Source organism: Taurulus bubalis (genome assembly GCF_910589615.1).
Source record: "Taurulus bubalis genome assembly, chromosome: 20".
Classification (NCBI taxonomy): Eukaryota; Metazoa; Chordata; class Actinopteri; order Perciformes; family Cottidae; genus Taurulus; species Taurulus bubalis.
Genome location: NC_136608.1, coordinates 14163302 through 14178076, shown reverse-complemented (window position 1 = coordinate 14178076; position 14775 = coordinate 14163302). Strand labels below are relative to the sequence as shown.

Sequence of the window (14775 nt, the reverse complement as noted above, 5' to 3'; positions counted from 1 at the left end):
TCCCGAATTCTGCTCGGACACTCCACTGCGGCTGCGTCACTCTTTTCGTGAACAAGCAAAGATTATAGCTAGCTAACGCGAAAAATGGACGGCAAACTTTCCCGGCGGCTGGACAGCGACGTCCCCGAAGAGACGTAGCCGTATTTGAAGACTAAGAAACGGCGGAGTGAGCCGGATAATCCGGGGAAACATCCGGTGTTTACTGTGACTGTACTTTGAACGATACAGTAAGTGAGCTAAATCCACTTAGCTCGCTAACGCTGGTCACTAACCTAGAAGGGACAGCTTCTTTAAAAACCGTTTTTAACCGTTTGTATCCTCCGTGAATGGCAGCTGTGTAATGCAGCCCAGCAAGGGGTGTATTTTTTTTATTAAAGAAAGGACCTTTGACTCACCTGTGCGATTGCTTCCCAGGTGAATGTATCTGCTTTTTATGTGATATATTTCCTCGGATGGAAGGCAGAGCATAGCCACATCACCAAACATTCCCGGAAACAAAACTTGCTTCGCTCTGATTGGACAGCCTGGACTTGCGTTTTTTAAGGGACCGTCTGCAACTTCGCAGGCGTCTTCTCCTTCCCAGGGAGCGTCTGCATAAGAATATACATTCCTCAAAACGAAAAATGAGCCTGTAAGCAAAAAAAATATTAAAAAAATATATTTAAATTTCTACATCTGGAAGAATTCAGAAGACAGAATAATGAGGGCAAGAAATGACCAAAAAGTCCACCAGATCATCAACAACGGCCGGCAGCTGGGGAGGAGTCTGATGCTGCTGTTTCACTCCATCATGGTGTTTGTGGCCTTCGCCGGCCGCTCCGTCCAGTGGATGGTGGATGCTGTGAAGTGGACCGCCCTGTTTGCACGCTGCACGGTGTCAGTGTTTGACTCCATCTACAGGCGTCTGCACTGGGGAAAGAGGACAAGTGGCGCTGGTAGTGCCAGAGAGATCTGCCCGAGCTCTGGCATGGAGCCACAGTGACTTTGTCTAACTGTGTTGTTTAATTAAGACAACAACACAGACTGCAGCTGAAACTGAAGAGGTGAAAATGAGGCCTTACTGAAAGAAAAATCATAGCTTTTTACTTTTTTAAAGCTCTTTAAACATAGCTATTTGTTGTGCTATAGTATTACATGTGGTCACATAATATGGGTATTCCATGTTTCGTTATTGTCCGGAAAAGCGCTTTCAAAATGTTGGAGACTATATTTAAGGCTGTTTGTGAGACACAATGGAGGAAAGAACCCAGTTGATCTTATCTCGGATAATAATATCTGACATGACTGTTAATGCAAATGTATTACAGGGTAATGCTAAAGTCAAATATGGAAAGCATACATATGGTGTGTCTTTTCCATATTACATTATTGCACTACAGCAGAGGGAGGATTTTTTTTTAAATTTAAAGCTACATCATCAACCAAATGTAATTTTTTTTTTTACATCTTTGCCTGCCTGAAGCCTTCACTTTGCTGCAACATCTGCTGTTTTTTGGCAAACAGGCTCATGGAATTGACAATGGGAATTATCAATCTGGCTGCACCTGTGGAGATGTTGCTTCCCGTGGTTTTCCTGTGGTTACGTATTACGAAACGTATGCTTCCGTTTTGCAAGTTTTTGGGGCAGAATGAAACCCCAAAAACTCCTGTGAATGTATTAAAGAGGCAACTGACATGAGTTGAACCTTTCCTGGACTGTCGATATGAGAAACGGAACAAAATGAAAAGAGAAACGTTGCTTTAAAATGTCCCACGGCTGCATTCACCAATCACATTTTTTATTTTTACTTTTGTATTAATACATGTAGTTTAGGTTTTAGCATATTTAGACTTCAGTTTAAGCACTAACATGTATACATGTTGTTTTTGTATGACTTAATACACTTAAAAATGTTAGAAACATGAAATGCACTTATAGCTGCTAAATGAATACCACTAATACAAGATTTATGAATTGACTTAATTTCATACAAAAGCATTTAGACATGTTTATGGTATTATTGTCCTTCTTTCTTGTCTCGACACTAAGATTGAAAAGCTTTCTGCATGTTTTTATACACATTTTACGAGCTCTAGCTGTCATATTTGTTAAATTACTGTATACCAATCAGCCATTGCTCACCTCTTCTGGGTTTTAAACTGTGGTGTCCAAATAAAACTCTCTACGAAATAGTTCAGCAATCTTTTTTTCACAGAATGAAAGGTTATTATTACGTATTAATGATGAATCTGCTGAGGGTGGTGCTTTTAGCTTCACGGCTGCACCACTCCCAGATGAGTCACCGGCTCAGATGCATGACTGCGATGGATGTCCTGCGTCCCCACGTGAGGGATGAGAGCTGCGCTGTGTTAGTCAGCAGTTCTCAACGTGGCCGGCGATGAAATAGTCAACCTGCCCTTTTGAAATGAGGCGATTATGCTGCTGATCTGCATGTTCACCTGGATTACAGATGGTGATTAAACCCAAGGTGGACCCAGAGGGGAGTGCGCCGCCTCATCCCCCAAAAGCACCTACAAAAGGCCCCCGTCGGCTGCCACTCTCACCCTAAGTCCCTCTGTTGTGTGACTGTGAAGAGGGATAACCTCCGCTTCACAGTAGACCAATCGGGCTGAGCGGTCTGTGCAACCAGCTGCAATCAAAACAAACATCCAGCTATTTAACTCAGGTGTCAGGGAGAATACAATGGGTAACTCCACAGGAAGCACCGTGGACGACCTGCAGGCGGTGGAGATGCACCTGTGGTACAAGAAGTTCATGACCGAGTGCCCCTCGGGGCAGCTCACCCTGCACGAGTTCAAGCAGTTCTTCGGGCTGCGGGGGTTGGACCCCGAGGCCAACGCCTACATAGAGCAGATGTTCCGCACCTTCGACATGAACAAGGTAAGACGCTGCGATTTATTTTTTTATTCAGGATCAGAGAGATTAACTTTTTAAAAGCTTGCAAGGTGCGATGGTTCTTGTAGGATTTGTCTTTGAGCCTTTTTTTTTTTGCATTATTCAACCATAACAAACACAATCAGCACCGTATGAATGTAAATACCTTGTTGACCGAAAAGAGGAAGAAAAACTTAAATGTTTACTTCTCAAATTAGTTATTAATTAATATTGTACATCAGGTAGCTGTAGCTCCAACAGCATGTGTTTCTTTACTTTTTTTTACATGTTTAAAAGGTGAGGAAATCAGTGAGGGATTCTGTTACCTGGACAGTTTCCCCTTGAAAGTATTTCATCTTCAAATTGTTTACTTCCTCCCCAAAAACTAAAGTAGAGAAAGTGTTACGTAATTCATTTGAGATGCTTACTCAGTACTTTTGTAGAGGGTGGAAAAGTTTTCTTGTGTTTATAGAAAGCATATTATATTTGATAAAGTGTTTGGAATATATTGTGTGTAATGTTTTTATTTCGTATTAATCATTCAGTCTGTAATATAGTGGAGGATGTATGTACTGCCAAGACCCCAAAGTCTATCCAGTCAAATCAAATCCTCACATTGCTTGTTAAATCTAAAATTCTATGATATAAAACAAAAAAAGCATCAAAACCTTACTATTTGAGCCGTTGACTGCAGGCCTTAAGGCCTTAAGGCCTTTTTGTCTGAAAAAAAACGTGAAAGTGGACATATGGTGATAAACTAAACACTTGTGCACATATATTTGGGTATCTGGAGTCCCTACACCACAAATGGTGATAGAAAGACAACATAAAGCCTAGATTAAAAAAAAGAGGTGATTTAAAAAGCCATTCAGATTTGGCTTTTTTCAGAGAGGGGCCTAAAGAGATGACTCTAAAACTGAGCGTTTCAGACATAGTTATATTCAGACTGATAGTATAGGAGAAAAAATATGTTTGTTTTTTTAACAATAAAGCACGTACACATGTTTCACTAGAAACCTAAAACACAAATATGAACCTGAAAAAAACACTCAAGATCTGTTTTATAGGACTGGACCTAAAGGTCAAGAGCAGGAAAGTTCCTAAAACATGCTGCCCAGACTTTAAAAACATCACGTGACCGCCCAATAACAAGAGCTACAGATGAGATTAATGAAGTCTCTGAACATGGCGACAGGGTCAATGCGAGATGTGTCTGTCTGAGGAGTTATATTTAGTCCTCCCTTCGGCTCACAAAGGGCAGCAGCAATCTCTCTGCATGATTTAAACTGAGAGATTATCTGTGAGACGACTGCTTTGATGCCAAGATTGTTGTTCAGACAGCCCTGGAGATAATCCTCCGCTAGGACACGCTTTATTACGCACAGATTGCTTTTATTTAGGTGGTTTGTCTTTCAACTGAGGGCCTGATTCATCACTTTGAACGGCTGCAAATGGTTTAATAACAAGCATGTCATGCATGATAGTTTATTTATGTCTGCAGGACGGCTACATAGACTTCATTGAGTACGTGGCGGCCCTCAGCCTGGTGATGCGCGGAAAGATGGAGCACAAGCTGCGCTGGTACTTCAAACTTTATGACGTGGACGGCAACGGCTGCATCGACCGACACGAGCTCCTCAACATCATCAAGGTGCAGTGATGCCGTGCATGCGCGTGCGCAACACATGGATTGCACAGCAGCTCCTGCAGCCTCAACTCAGGCTAATTTATTTATTTATTGTTTTACTCTTGTTCTCGCAGGCCATCCGTGCAATCAATGGGAATGAAAGTCAGGAAACATCCGCTGAGGATTTCACGAACCGCGTGTTTGACAGGATTGATATCAACGGAGACGGTGAGTGAGTTCTGGCACTGCAGTCTGATTTAGGAGGAAATCAATCATATAGTTTAGATATGTATCAGCTTCAGTGCAGGAAACACATGGGACGTGCTGTATAGGTTGCTGTTAAACACAATAGCAATTAACTTTTGCACACGTGCGATATATATATATATATATATATATATATATATATATATATATATATATATATATATATATATATATATATACACATATATTTACACATATATTTACACATCTATATATGCACATAAATGTAAAATATACATGTAAAATATATATGTAAATATGTTATATATATATATATATATGTAAATATATATGTAAAAAATAAATAAATATATATACACATATATATGTAATATATATATATGTATACATATATATATGTAAATATATCTATATGTCAAAAATAGATATACATATATATATAAATGTAAATATATCTATGTAAAGTTCTTTTAAATATATATTTACATATATATATTATTTTTTTTACATATATATGTAAAAAATAAATATATATATACACATATATATGTACAAATATATATATGTAAATATATTTGTAAAAAGAAAATATATATGTCAAAAATAGATACATATATATAAATGTAAATATATCTATGTAAATTTCTTTTAAATATATATTTACATACATATATATATATTTTTTACATAACATAAAAATATATATATATATAAATATATATAGGGAGGGAGAACATCGCATTTAAAGACATTATATATATATATATATATATATATATATATATATATATATATATATATATATATATATGTATAATATATTTAAATGCAATCTTCCTCCTTATTTATTACTACTTATATATAATGTCTTTAAATGCAATCTTCCCCCTCCTATAGGCGAGCTTTCCTTGGAGGAGTTTGTGGCCGGCGCGCGCAGTGATGAAGATTTCATGGAGGTGATGATAAAGAGTCTGGACCTCACGCACATCGTGACGATGATCCACAACCGGAGGCACAGCGTTTAGGCGACCTCACCCCCAGTCATGGTTTCACCCTGAGGGCCTCGTTGCACGGCCTCTGATATAGACTGAGATTTCTATTAAGATGGAACAATAGAATTGCAGTGGGCTGCAGACACGGACCCGTCCCATGTCTTATCTCTAAAACAGTGACACACATTGCACTTTAAATGCAGTCAACCTTTGAAAACTGCTCTTGTTTATCGACGCTGAGCTCTTCCCAGGCCACCTTGGCTCGAAGGACGATCCCTCATCGGTCCTCTGGGGAATAAAAGAGGGAGATAATGGAGCAGAGTGGCAATTAAATGCACTTTCCAAATACTTCTAAACAAATCTCTTTACCTGTTCTTGCCTCTGAAGCCTGCTTCACATCTTTATGCAAATTCAAAAGGCTGTAAAATACAGGAACAGGTCAACGTGTTTTAGTAGTGTGCAGATTCTGAAATGTTCACCTTTTAACCAAAAAATTATGTTTTTAACCTTTTTTTAAGTTTGAAAAATAAAGTTGAAAGAGAGAACTTGTGGTTTTGTGTTTCATTGACTGAATGTCTTCACTCGACGGGCCTTGAATTAAATGTGCCGATATAAAGTGTGCGTTGCACAGCAAGCATTTATAAGCAGTATATGAATATTGAATAAATGGTTTATATCACTCTTTACGTAGTTGTACAGAGCTATAAGGACATTTGAAAGTGTTTAAATATGTACAGTATTTGCCAACAATAAACTTCTATTTAATATTACAACTGTGTTTTACTTTATTGTTATTCATTATGTTTATATACCACTTGAGGTGGCCCAAAGGAGTTAATAGTTGTTGACGTAAACATTATTGTGTGTATATATATATATCTATATCTATATATATATATATATATATAGATATATATATATATATATATATATATATATATATATCTTTCATCCCTGCTGTTTTTATATCTTATTTGTCTGTAAATTGCTGCTACACAACACCAAATTTCCCCTTGGGGATTAATAAAGTATATATTCATTCATTTATGAAGACCTTTGTCTGCTTACAACTGCATTATAGTCATAAGCCATTCCTCAAATGTTTATATATTCCGTATAAATGCTAAATAGTGGGATTTAAAGTGTCAACATGAGAATATTAGTGGTTCCTAGATTAGGATGATAGCCATTTGTTCAATATTTTTAGTATTTCCTCTCATCTTTGCTTTTGTTTGTTAATTAATGATCATTTTAATCCTTTTAAAAAGTCTAGTTTAAATTGAAAGGTTATGGTAAAAGGAGGACGGGTAAAGCGGACACAATAAATCCTCATAAAAGCTTGTTCATTGTCTCCATTACAGTATCAGTATCCTATGACATCAGTCTTCAACCTCATACAGCAAAGCAAACAAAGGAAAACATGACGGAAACAAACTCCTCCCTTTGAGCAAGGACGATGATTCACCTGCAGGGTGCCGAGGTCGCTGTGTGTCAGATAATGCTAAACCTGCATCATATTCATCTCTTTTGCTCCCATTGTTTTCAGCAGGATGACCTATATTATAAACTGGTTCATACCGTGTGTGAAAAGAGATTAAAAAAACTCTGGATGTTTCCTTTAAATACACAATAAATGTAACAGAGGCTTTTAAACAAAAAATAAATATTAAGCAAAATTGCCAATATGGCATTTATTTAATACAAATGCAAATCTCTATCATGGACAGTCATAAGAGACAAGACAAAAAGAAGCTCTTTCAGCCACCACAAGGGGGCAGCAACTTAATGGGATTAACATTCCTCCACAAAAATCCCAACAATAGTCTGAGCTCTTCTCTTTTGCTCGTGTATAAATCCCTCTTTTGTCTTGCTGCTCACCGCGTGTCGTCGCTCCTTTATCCTCAGCAGTTTCACAGGAAGTCATAAAGGTAATTGACAATCTCAAAATTCACCGTCCTGGAAGATAGATCACACAAAACACATTCTCGTTGAAGAAAAACATGTAGAAAGGTTAATTTACTTCAGTCTTGTGTATTCACACACACACACACACACACACACACACACACACACACACACACACACACACACACACACACACACACACACACACCTGGAGATGCCGCAGATGAAGTCCATGGAAACGGCACATTTGTACTTTGGGGCATCGAGCTGGTCGTCATGACTGACCTGAGTCAACAGCTGTAAAGTCACCAGAGAGGAGATCTAAATGGAGAATGGAGGGGAAACATGGAATGACTCTCTGCTCCACTTCTTTCATCACAGCTTCTCCTCACTTTGATGCAGAGGCACTAAATGATCCGCGATACGGGTCGAGCCTAATTTCCACAAAAACCCTTTCATGCTCTCGGCCATGAATAGATCGGCATTCGGCCACGGATCCCGAAGCTCATGACCATGTGGGGTCATCTGAGACGCTGTGGTCATTAGGCTTGATTGAACATGACATAATGTGTTATTTGCACCTAGAAGTGAGGGGAAAAAACTCATTTAAAATCCTCTGATTATTATAGCGTTCATTTGCTTATCTGGCACATGGTGGGGGGAAAAAGCGTGAAATTAAATCATTTTCTATATTCTGCAGGAGTCACTTTATAGACCCATGAGACATCGGGAGTCATAATCATGGAGAAAGATTACCAGCACTGCAGCACTAATGAAAGGCAACATTAAACCACTGCAGAGCTCAGTGTAACGAGAAGCAATACAGACAGTTAGGGAGGTTAATTCAACTACTATAGTTCTTTCTGGACGGGTACTTTTAGTGTTCTGCGGACAGACATTGTTATTTGTCCTCTATTTCACGAGTCTAGTCTGCACAGACTTTCCTCATCGTGAGGAATTTAAACCGTCATAAACACACAAATGTCAAAATGTTTGCGGTTTTGGATTCCGGCTTTTCCACAAGTTGTTTGCGAAAGTTAAACGCAACTGAACAAAGTCCGACTTTGATGAAAAGTTAAAGGATCAAAAAGTTACTAGAGCTCATCGTGGAAGTCTTTACCAAATCTAATGGCAATCTATCCAATAGTTTCGTAGATTCATCTTTTGAGAACAATTGATATTAATGTCATAGCCAATCCATCCAAAAGGTTGAGACATTTCAGTTTAACCAACAGATTATTAGGCATTTCCATCCCTATGGAGCGATGGCTAAGAAAAACTACGAGACAAAAAAAATCGAATCAGTTTATAACATGTAAAAATAAAAGTGATTTAAAAAAAAGTTCTGTCAAAGGAATCCGAGGAGCCTCACGTTATTTTGTGTGTGAGTTAACTGTATCTGTGCACTGCTATCTGATTGTTTAGTGAAATAATATAAAACATTATGACTAAATAAATGTGAGTGAAGCAGCCGAACGGCCAGCTGACCTGGGAGAAGATGCTGGCGGTGGGGGCGACCCTGCTGTCCACCACGCTGTAAAAAATGGCGAGCAGGCGGTCCAGAGGGAACGGCTTCGGCCCCAGGAGATGGTTACTGGTCTAGGAAACACATCGACAGAAGATATTAATATTATATCAACAGGCTGAATCTGAAACTTAAATCCGATCAGTGCTACGTGGATCACCTTCTCATTTTTCTTCAAGAAGTTTGTCTTTTTTATTTTACCGTGGTGCTGAAACAGAGAGAAGTCAACACTCAAAAACTATTTCATTCTTATGAATCACAAAATACCAATTTGCCTGAAAGGGCTTCACAATCTGTACAACATATACATTCTCTATACTTGGATTCAGATTGTAAAAAGAACTACAGAAGCGTGGTGTAACATCCCATCAGATAAAACTCCCGCACCTTTACAAAGAAGCGCTTGTCGGTGCGCGCCGGGTTGTAGGACGCCAGGTAGGCGGCGATCAGCAGGAACTTGGAGTAATAAGGAAGTTCAACATGAGTGTGAGCAGATAAACCTGAGGGGGAATGAATGCAATGAGACGGATGAACTCTGTATCTGGAAAACCAAATACACTTTCACACTTTACATCAGATGTGTTCAGTGCAACCCAAGAGGTTTTAGTGTGATGCATCGATGTAATAATAATCACAATTTTCCCATAAATTCTAGGGTGTCACATCTGCTCTGCAATCGCGCCATGTCATTAAGTGCAACAGTGCTCCATGTGTGTGTGTGTGTGTGTGTTGGTACCTCTCAAGGCTCCGCTCTCCTTCTCCTCCATTTGCTGCATCTTCTCCCACTGAAGACTGCAGTGAGAAAAGAGAAGACGCAAAGATGAAAGAGGAACCGCAGCATCAACATCCACACCGCATCAGGTTAGTTCACCAGAACAAATCACCAGTGACTGGTTCGGTGTGAAAGGAGAACAGACCTGGACACTTCTCGCAGGTAGACCGTCTGCATGGCTTTCTTCAGATGAGGCTCCATGTTCCTCCACAGCTTGTGTGTGTCGGTCTCTTTCACTGAAGACACGAAAACAAGAGCAGTGTTGTTGTAAAAGCCACATTCATAGCATGTATCAATGAATCAAATAAAGATCCAGATAGATATGTTCTTTTCAATACATTTTGACTTTTGTACTTAACGACGCTGGAAATGTTTGAAACACACGAGTTGGAAACAATCCTACGCAGACAGTTTTTCTGCAACTGTGCAGAAATACCAGCTTTAAACATCCAAAAAGAGCCGTGGAGCGTTTGAATGTGGATTTATAATTCCAAAGTCCACATTTATGAATGAAGCTTCAAACTATTCGGTGCAGCCCTTAAACGGTGGCGACGGAGATACCACATTCGGGGGAACACAAGACCCATCGCTTGTCGCTACGTACATGTCTGTTGGATGTGTTAAAGGCGCAAATGTTGCCGACACATTCACCACAACAACTTTCTAGGGTGATAACGTCTCCGTGTTTATAGCTTCTTCTGCCCACCCCCGCCCTTAATTGGCCAATCAATTACTGCAGCCTTGAAGGGCATCAGCGTGATAGAAAGATCCCTTGAAATTAACACAAATAAAAGGGTGAAATAAGGTATCGTTAAATATTGATCGGCTGTCAGATGAATGAATACACCTCTTTACCTTTGCCTTCTGCTACCGGCTCGCAGAACTTTGAAAAGTTGAGGGCCGCCTAGTTGAAAAGAGAAAATGAAGAAATCAATGGCACGACACTGAAAGAAAATCAAAGCAATTAAAACAAATTCTCTGATTTATGAGTGTGTGTGTATGTGTGTGTGTGTGTGTGTGTGTGTGTCTGACCAGGTGGCGCAGCTCTCTGAGGTCCCGACAGACGGAGTAAAAGACTCCCAGCAGGATGTTGATGTAGGACGAGTAAAACTCAGCGGAATATGAAGGATGTTTGTCGTGGGACAAAATCTCCTGCAGCTCACCTTGAAAGACGTGAGCGGACAGAGACACACACACAAAAGATCTCCGTCACGTTACTCGCACAAAAGCAGGGATATTCTAAAAATAAATACATCTTCTCACATATCAAGTACAATCATTCACCCCCCTCCTGCCGCTAAAGTGCTGAATATACACAGTGGTGTTTTTATAATGCAATATTCCTCCTTAAGTGTTAGAACAAACTCGCAGGTACAAATCTCACATCTCACGCTGCATCCGCCAAACGTGTGTGTCATCATTATGCAGTGTGGTGGGAGTGCATGCATGAACACTGGCTGCTGATGTCGCGTGTGTGTGTGTGTGTGTGGGGGTGTGTGTGTGCGCGCGATTATACCTTTACTGTAGTCTGGGAAATGGAGCAGAAGGGGCTCGAAACAGCCGGTGTTTGGTCTGAACTTGTCCCAGACGATTTCACTGAGCAGGATGACGGTGACGTTGTCCTCAACCTGGAAAGGACACAGAAGTACATCAACATAAGTACATCAACATATGACAGCAGTTTTGTACAACAAGGGGATTCAGTGGGAGTAGGTCTCCATGGCTACGGACATTGCTCCCAATTCAATTGATGGGTTTTATACATTTATATCCAACGCTCTGTTTATTTTATTTTGTGCTCAACGGATAAGTGGAAAACACCAAATGTTGTTCAAGTATTTTAAATGTGACAGATTTTATGCTTTTTTCCAGTTTAATTTTATTTTATGTATATATTTAATATTAATTTAATTTCAAAGTTATTATTGTTCTGAACAATTCATTTGACAACAACACATTGTGTTCTAGGGCCTAGTGAAACAATAATCAACAGATTGAATTGAGCCGACCTCAAAATGTAGTTTTTTTTAGCGAGTGATTGAAACGTCAAACACTTTTATCTTATTATCGTAAATATTATAGCAAAAATCCCAAAAGGTTTCGGCTGAAGCCAGTGCTGTTTATACCTTTCTCTCAATTCAAAATGTATGAAAAAGCTACAAAGTAAACAATAACTGAAAAGGTTTAAAAAGGTTTGGTGTTTATAGATGTTGTCTGGCCACAGGATTTATCCCCTTTCAGGAACATAATATGTATATTATGTTTCATGTATCTGCCGTGGCGTTTTCGATCCACATTGTATACAGTATCATAAGAAACATCATGATAAAATCTGTTAATCATGTCGACTCACTTTTAGTGCAATTCCTTATGTTAGCTTAAACATTTTAAAAAGTAACTAAAAATGTATCTGTCATGTTAATCTATTTGCACAGAGGCTATAATAATGATAACAATGATAATAATAATGAAATTACACATTGGAGACACAACAACACGTCATCATCCTCTCATCCTACACGTACGTGTAAATCTGCATCCTTATCACCTCAGATTCCTGCAGCACTGAAGCGATGTGACATTTCCTCTCAACACTCACAATCCACCAGAGAACAACTTCCTTTAACAGGAATAAAAATAAATAAATAACCGCGCATGTCTTTGTCCTCTTGATGTCTTTAATTAAAATGCTGTGAGCGGTAGCCATCCTTCCTGCCCAACAGCTTTATGAAGGAGCACCAGACACGCAGCTCAAGGTCGTTCATTACAAAGGAAGCTCCTTCGGTTCCTCTTCCCTGTCCTCACTGGGCAACAACAATAAAGTGTCTGACTTGATAGATAACTTTTCTCACCAATTCCTGAAGACGCAGGAGAGCGGGGAGGAGGTTGACATCGGCGTCTCTCAGAAGCTCGGCTTTTTCCATCACCTGAAAAACATACATAACACATGCATGAGCTTATTTCGCGACATCCATATTCAATAAACTCGAGGCTGTGAACGCGTTTTTATCGCGGCACATTACTGTTTTACACGATGTGAGCTCTCTTTCACATATAATGAAACAATGAAGACAAAAGACTAGAATAAACCTCACCAATTCTCGAGGCTAACGCATCTATCTGCAAATGTTATCACTATCATATTATCATGCAAACATTTAAGTGACACGTCCAAAGAATACATTATTTGACGTGCCACGGATGACAGTATTTTTGTGGCAAGCGAGGAGTGTTTTTGTTCTCCCCCGTTGGGGCGTAAAGTGCACGGCACTCACGATGTATCGCGTCTGCTCGCCAGGAGACTGGGAGCACTGCTGCCTGTAGACGCGTACAAAGTCAGACAGGGTGGGACTGCGGGGGAGCAGCGAGGCGGCGTCGGCGCCGAAGAAAGACAGCAGGACTTGTTCAAACAGCAACGCCACGGAAACACACTCGACACAGCTGACTGGGGCGTGAGGCATCTGCAGAGGGGAGGAGGAGGAAGAGACAATCAGTTTCATAAAGTGGAGTTAAATGCACACATTTACAGCGTGTTGGTTCTCTCCTTTGATTTGGTTGCAAACTGAGCAATTACAACCTGTCTTGGACCCCCTGAAACCGCACATTCAGCCCCAAACGTCTCTCTCACCTCAAGTTCCTTCAGCAAAACATGCAACACATGACTCTTCCCGGAAGACCGATGACCATAGATGAAGATTGAGGGGTAGCTGTACTGGTGTGGCTGAAAGAACGAGATTCAGCACATTTGTAACATCACAGTTCATTCTCATACAAAGAACATCAAAAATGTATCTAAATATGTATTTGTCAACAAATAACCTATGATTAAAAAGTGCATGAGTTATTGTACTGTACTGAACTGATCATGAATAAACATAATTTCAAATAAATGTGTCAAAAATATTGTAAGTGGGAAGTGTTTTGCTGTTTTTCATTGTGTCGTTTGTGCATTCCTGTATTCAATGTGTGTGTTTGTCATCTTTTCTAAATATGTTTGAGAATGACAACCTCTGTAAATTCCTTTAACATCTTACAACTCACTGTGTATACTTACATTTCACTGTATATACTTAATGTACACTTTATATACACAGTATATACTTCGCATTTTCTTTATTATTACATTTTCTTAAATGTAATAAGTCCTATTCTGCTATTTTATTCTATTATATCAGTATTTTACGTACTTAATACTTTAGTGTTTACTCTGTAACTTTGCTTGCTGCTGCTACAAACAAATGTCCCCCTGGGGATGAATAAAGTATCTATCTATCTATCTATCCATCCATCTAGCCTGAAACCTTGAATATTTTAAAGTTAGTCATATTTGATATCAATGCAATATTTATTATCCACCCCTTGTTTAATTGTACTTCAATTTGTATTTCTCTGAATAAAACATTTAAAAAACACCTCGATGAAAGGCTGCAAAGTATGTGGGTATGAAAGGTGCTTTATTATTATTAATATTATGATTATTAATGCCACCATTAAACCAACGATAGCTGGTCCCCAAATGTAGCCAACAAAACAGCTTGTCAAATCCAAAGAGCACAAGAAAGTACCATCAAGTATGCTTTGCTTGTACTTTCTGGAAACCTAAACAGACGATACTATATTTGTGTAAGCTAGCTAGCACCTGCCTGACGTCACATACCTGCCCCATGAGCGACAGCAGCGTGCCCGCCTGGACCTCTCTGCAGGGCAGCTGATCTGAGACCCGCTGCAGCCTCTCCTGCTCGTGTCCTGGATGCTGTAACAGCGCTGACATCCCGATCTCCGTCCAGCCAGCCACACAGGTCAGTGACAAACCGCCACGCACGACGGTATTCAGTATAAAACGCAGAAAAC

The 14775-nt window shown here is 39.5% G+C and overlaps 2 protein-coding genes across 2 annotated transcripts; one reads left to right on the top strand and one right to left on the bottom strand.

The window, feature by feature from the left end:
* Positions 1 to 2683: 2683 nt before the first annotated feature.
* Positions 2684 to 5755, top strand: guca1aa (guanylate cyclase activator 1Aa; the record flags this gene model as incomplete). The annotated part of the gene is made up of 4 exons (XM_079235923.1): positions 2684 to 2881; positions 4377 to 4526; positions 4637 to 4730; positions 5628 to 5755. 4 exons carry the CDS (start codon positions 2684 to 2686, stop codon positions 5753 to 5755), a joined length of 570 nt encoding a protein of 189 aa, XP_079092049.1.
* Positions 5756 to 7399: 1644 nt separating this feature from the next.
* On the bottom strand, positions 7400 to 14695 carry orc5 (origin recognition complex, subunit 5; the record flags this gene model as incomplete). The annotated part of the gene is made up of 14 exons (XM_079235913.1): positions 7400 to 7678; positions 7836 to 7948; positions 9116 to 9226; positions 9313 to 9360; positions 9540 to 9652; positions 9889 to 9944; positions 10070 to 10160; positions 10780 to 10828; positions 10957 to 11087; positions 11441 to 11552; positions 12777 to 12851; positions 13200 to 13385; positions 13553 to 13645; positions 14582 to 14695. 14 exons carry the CDS (start codon positions 14693 to 14695, stop codon positions 7633 to 7635), a joined length of 1338 nt encoding a protein of 445 aa, XP_079092039.1. The 3' UTR covers positions 7400 to 7632.
* Positions 14696 to 14775: the final 80 nt, after the last annotated feature.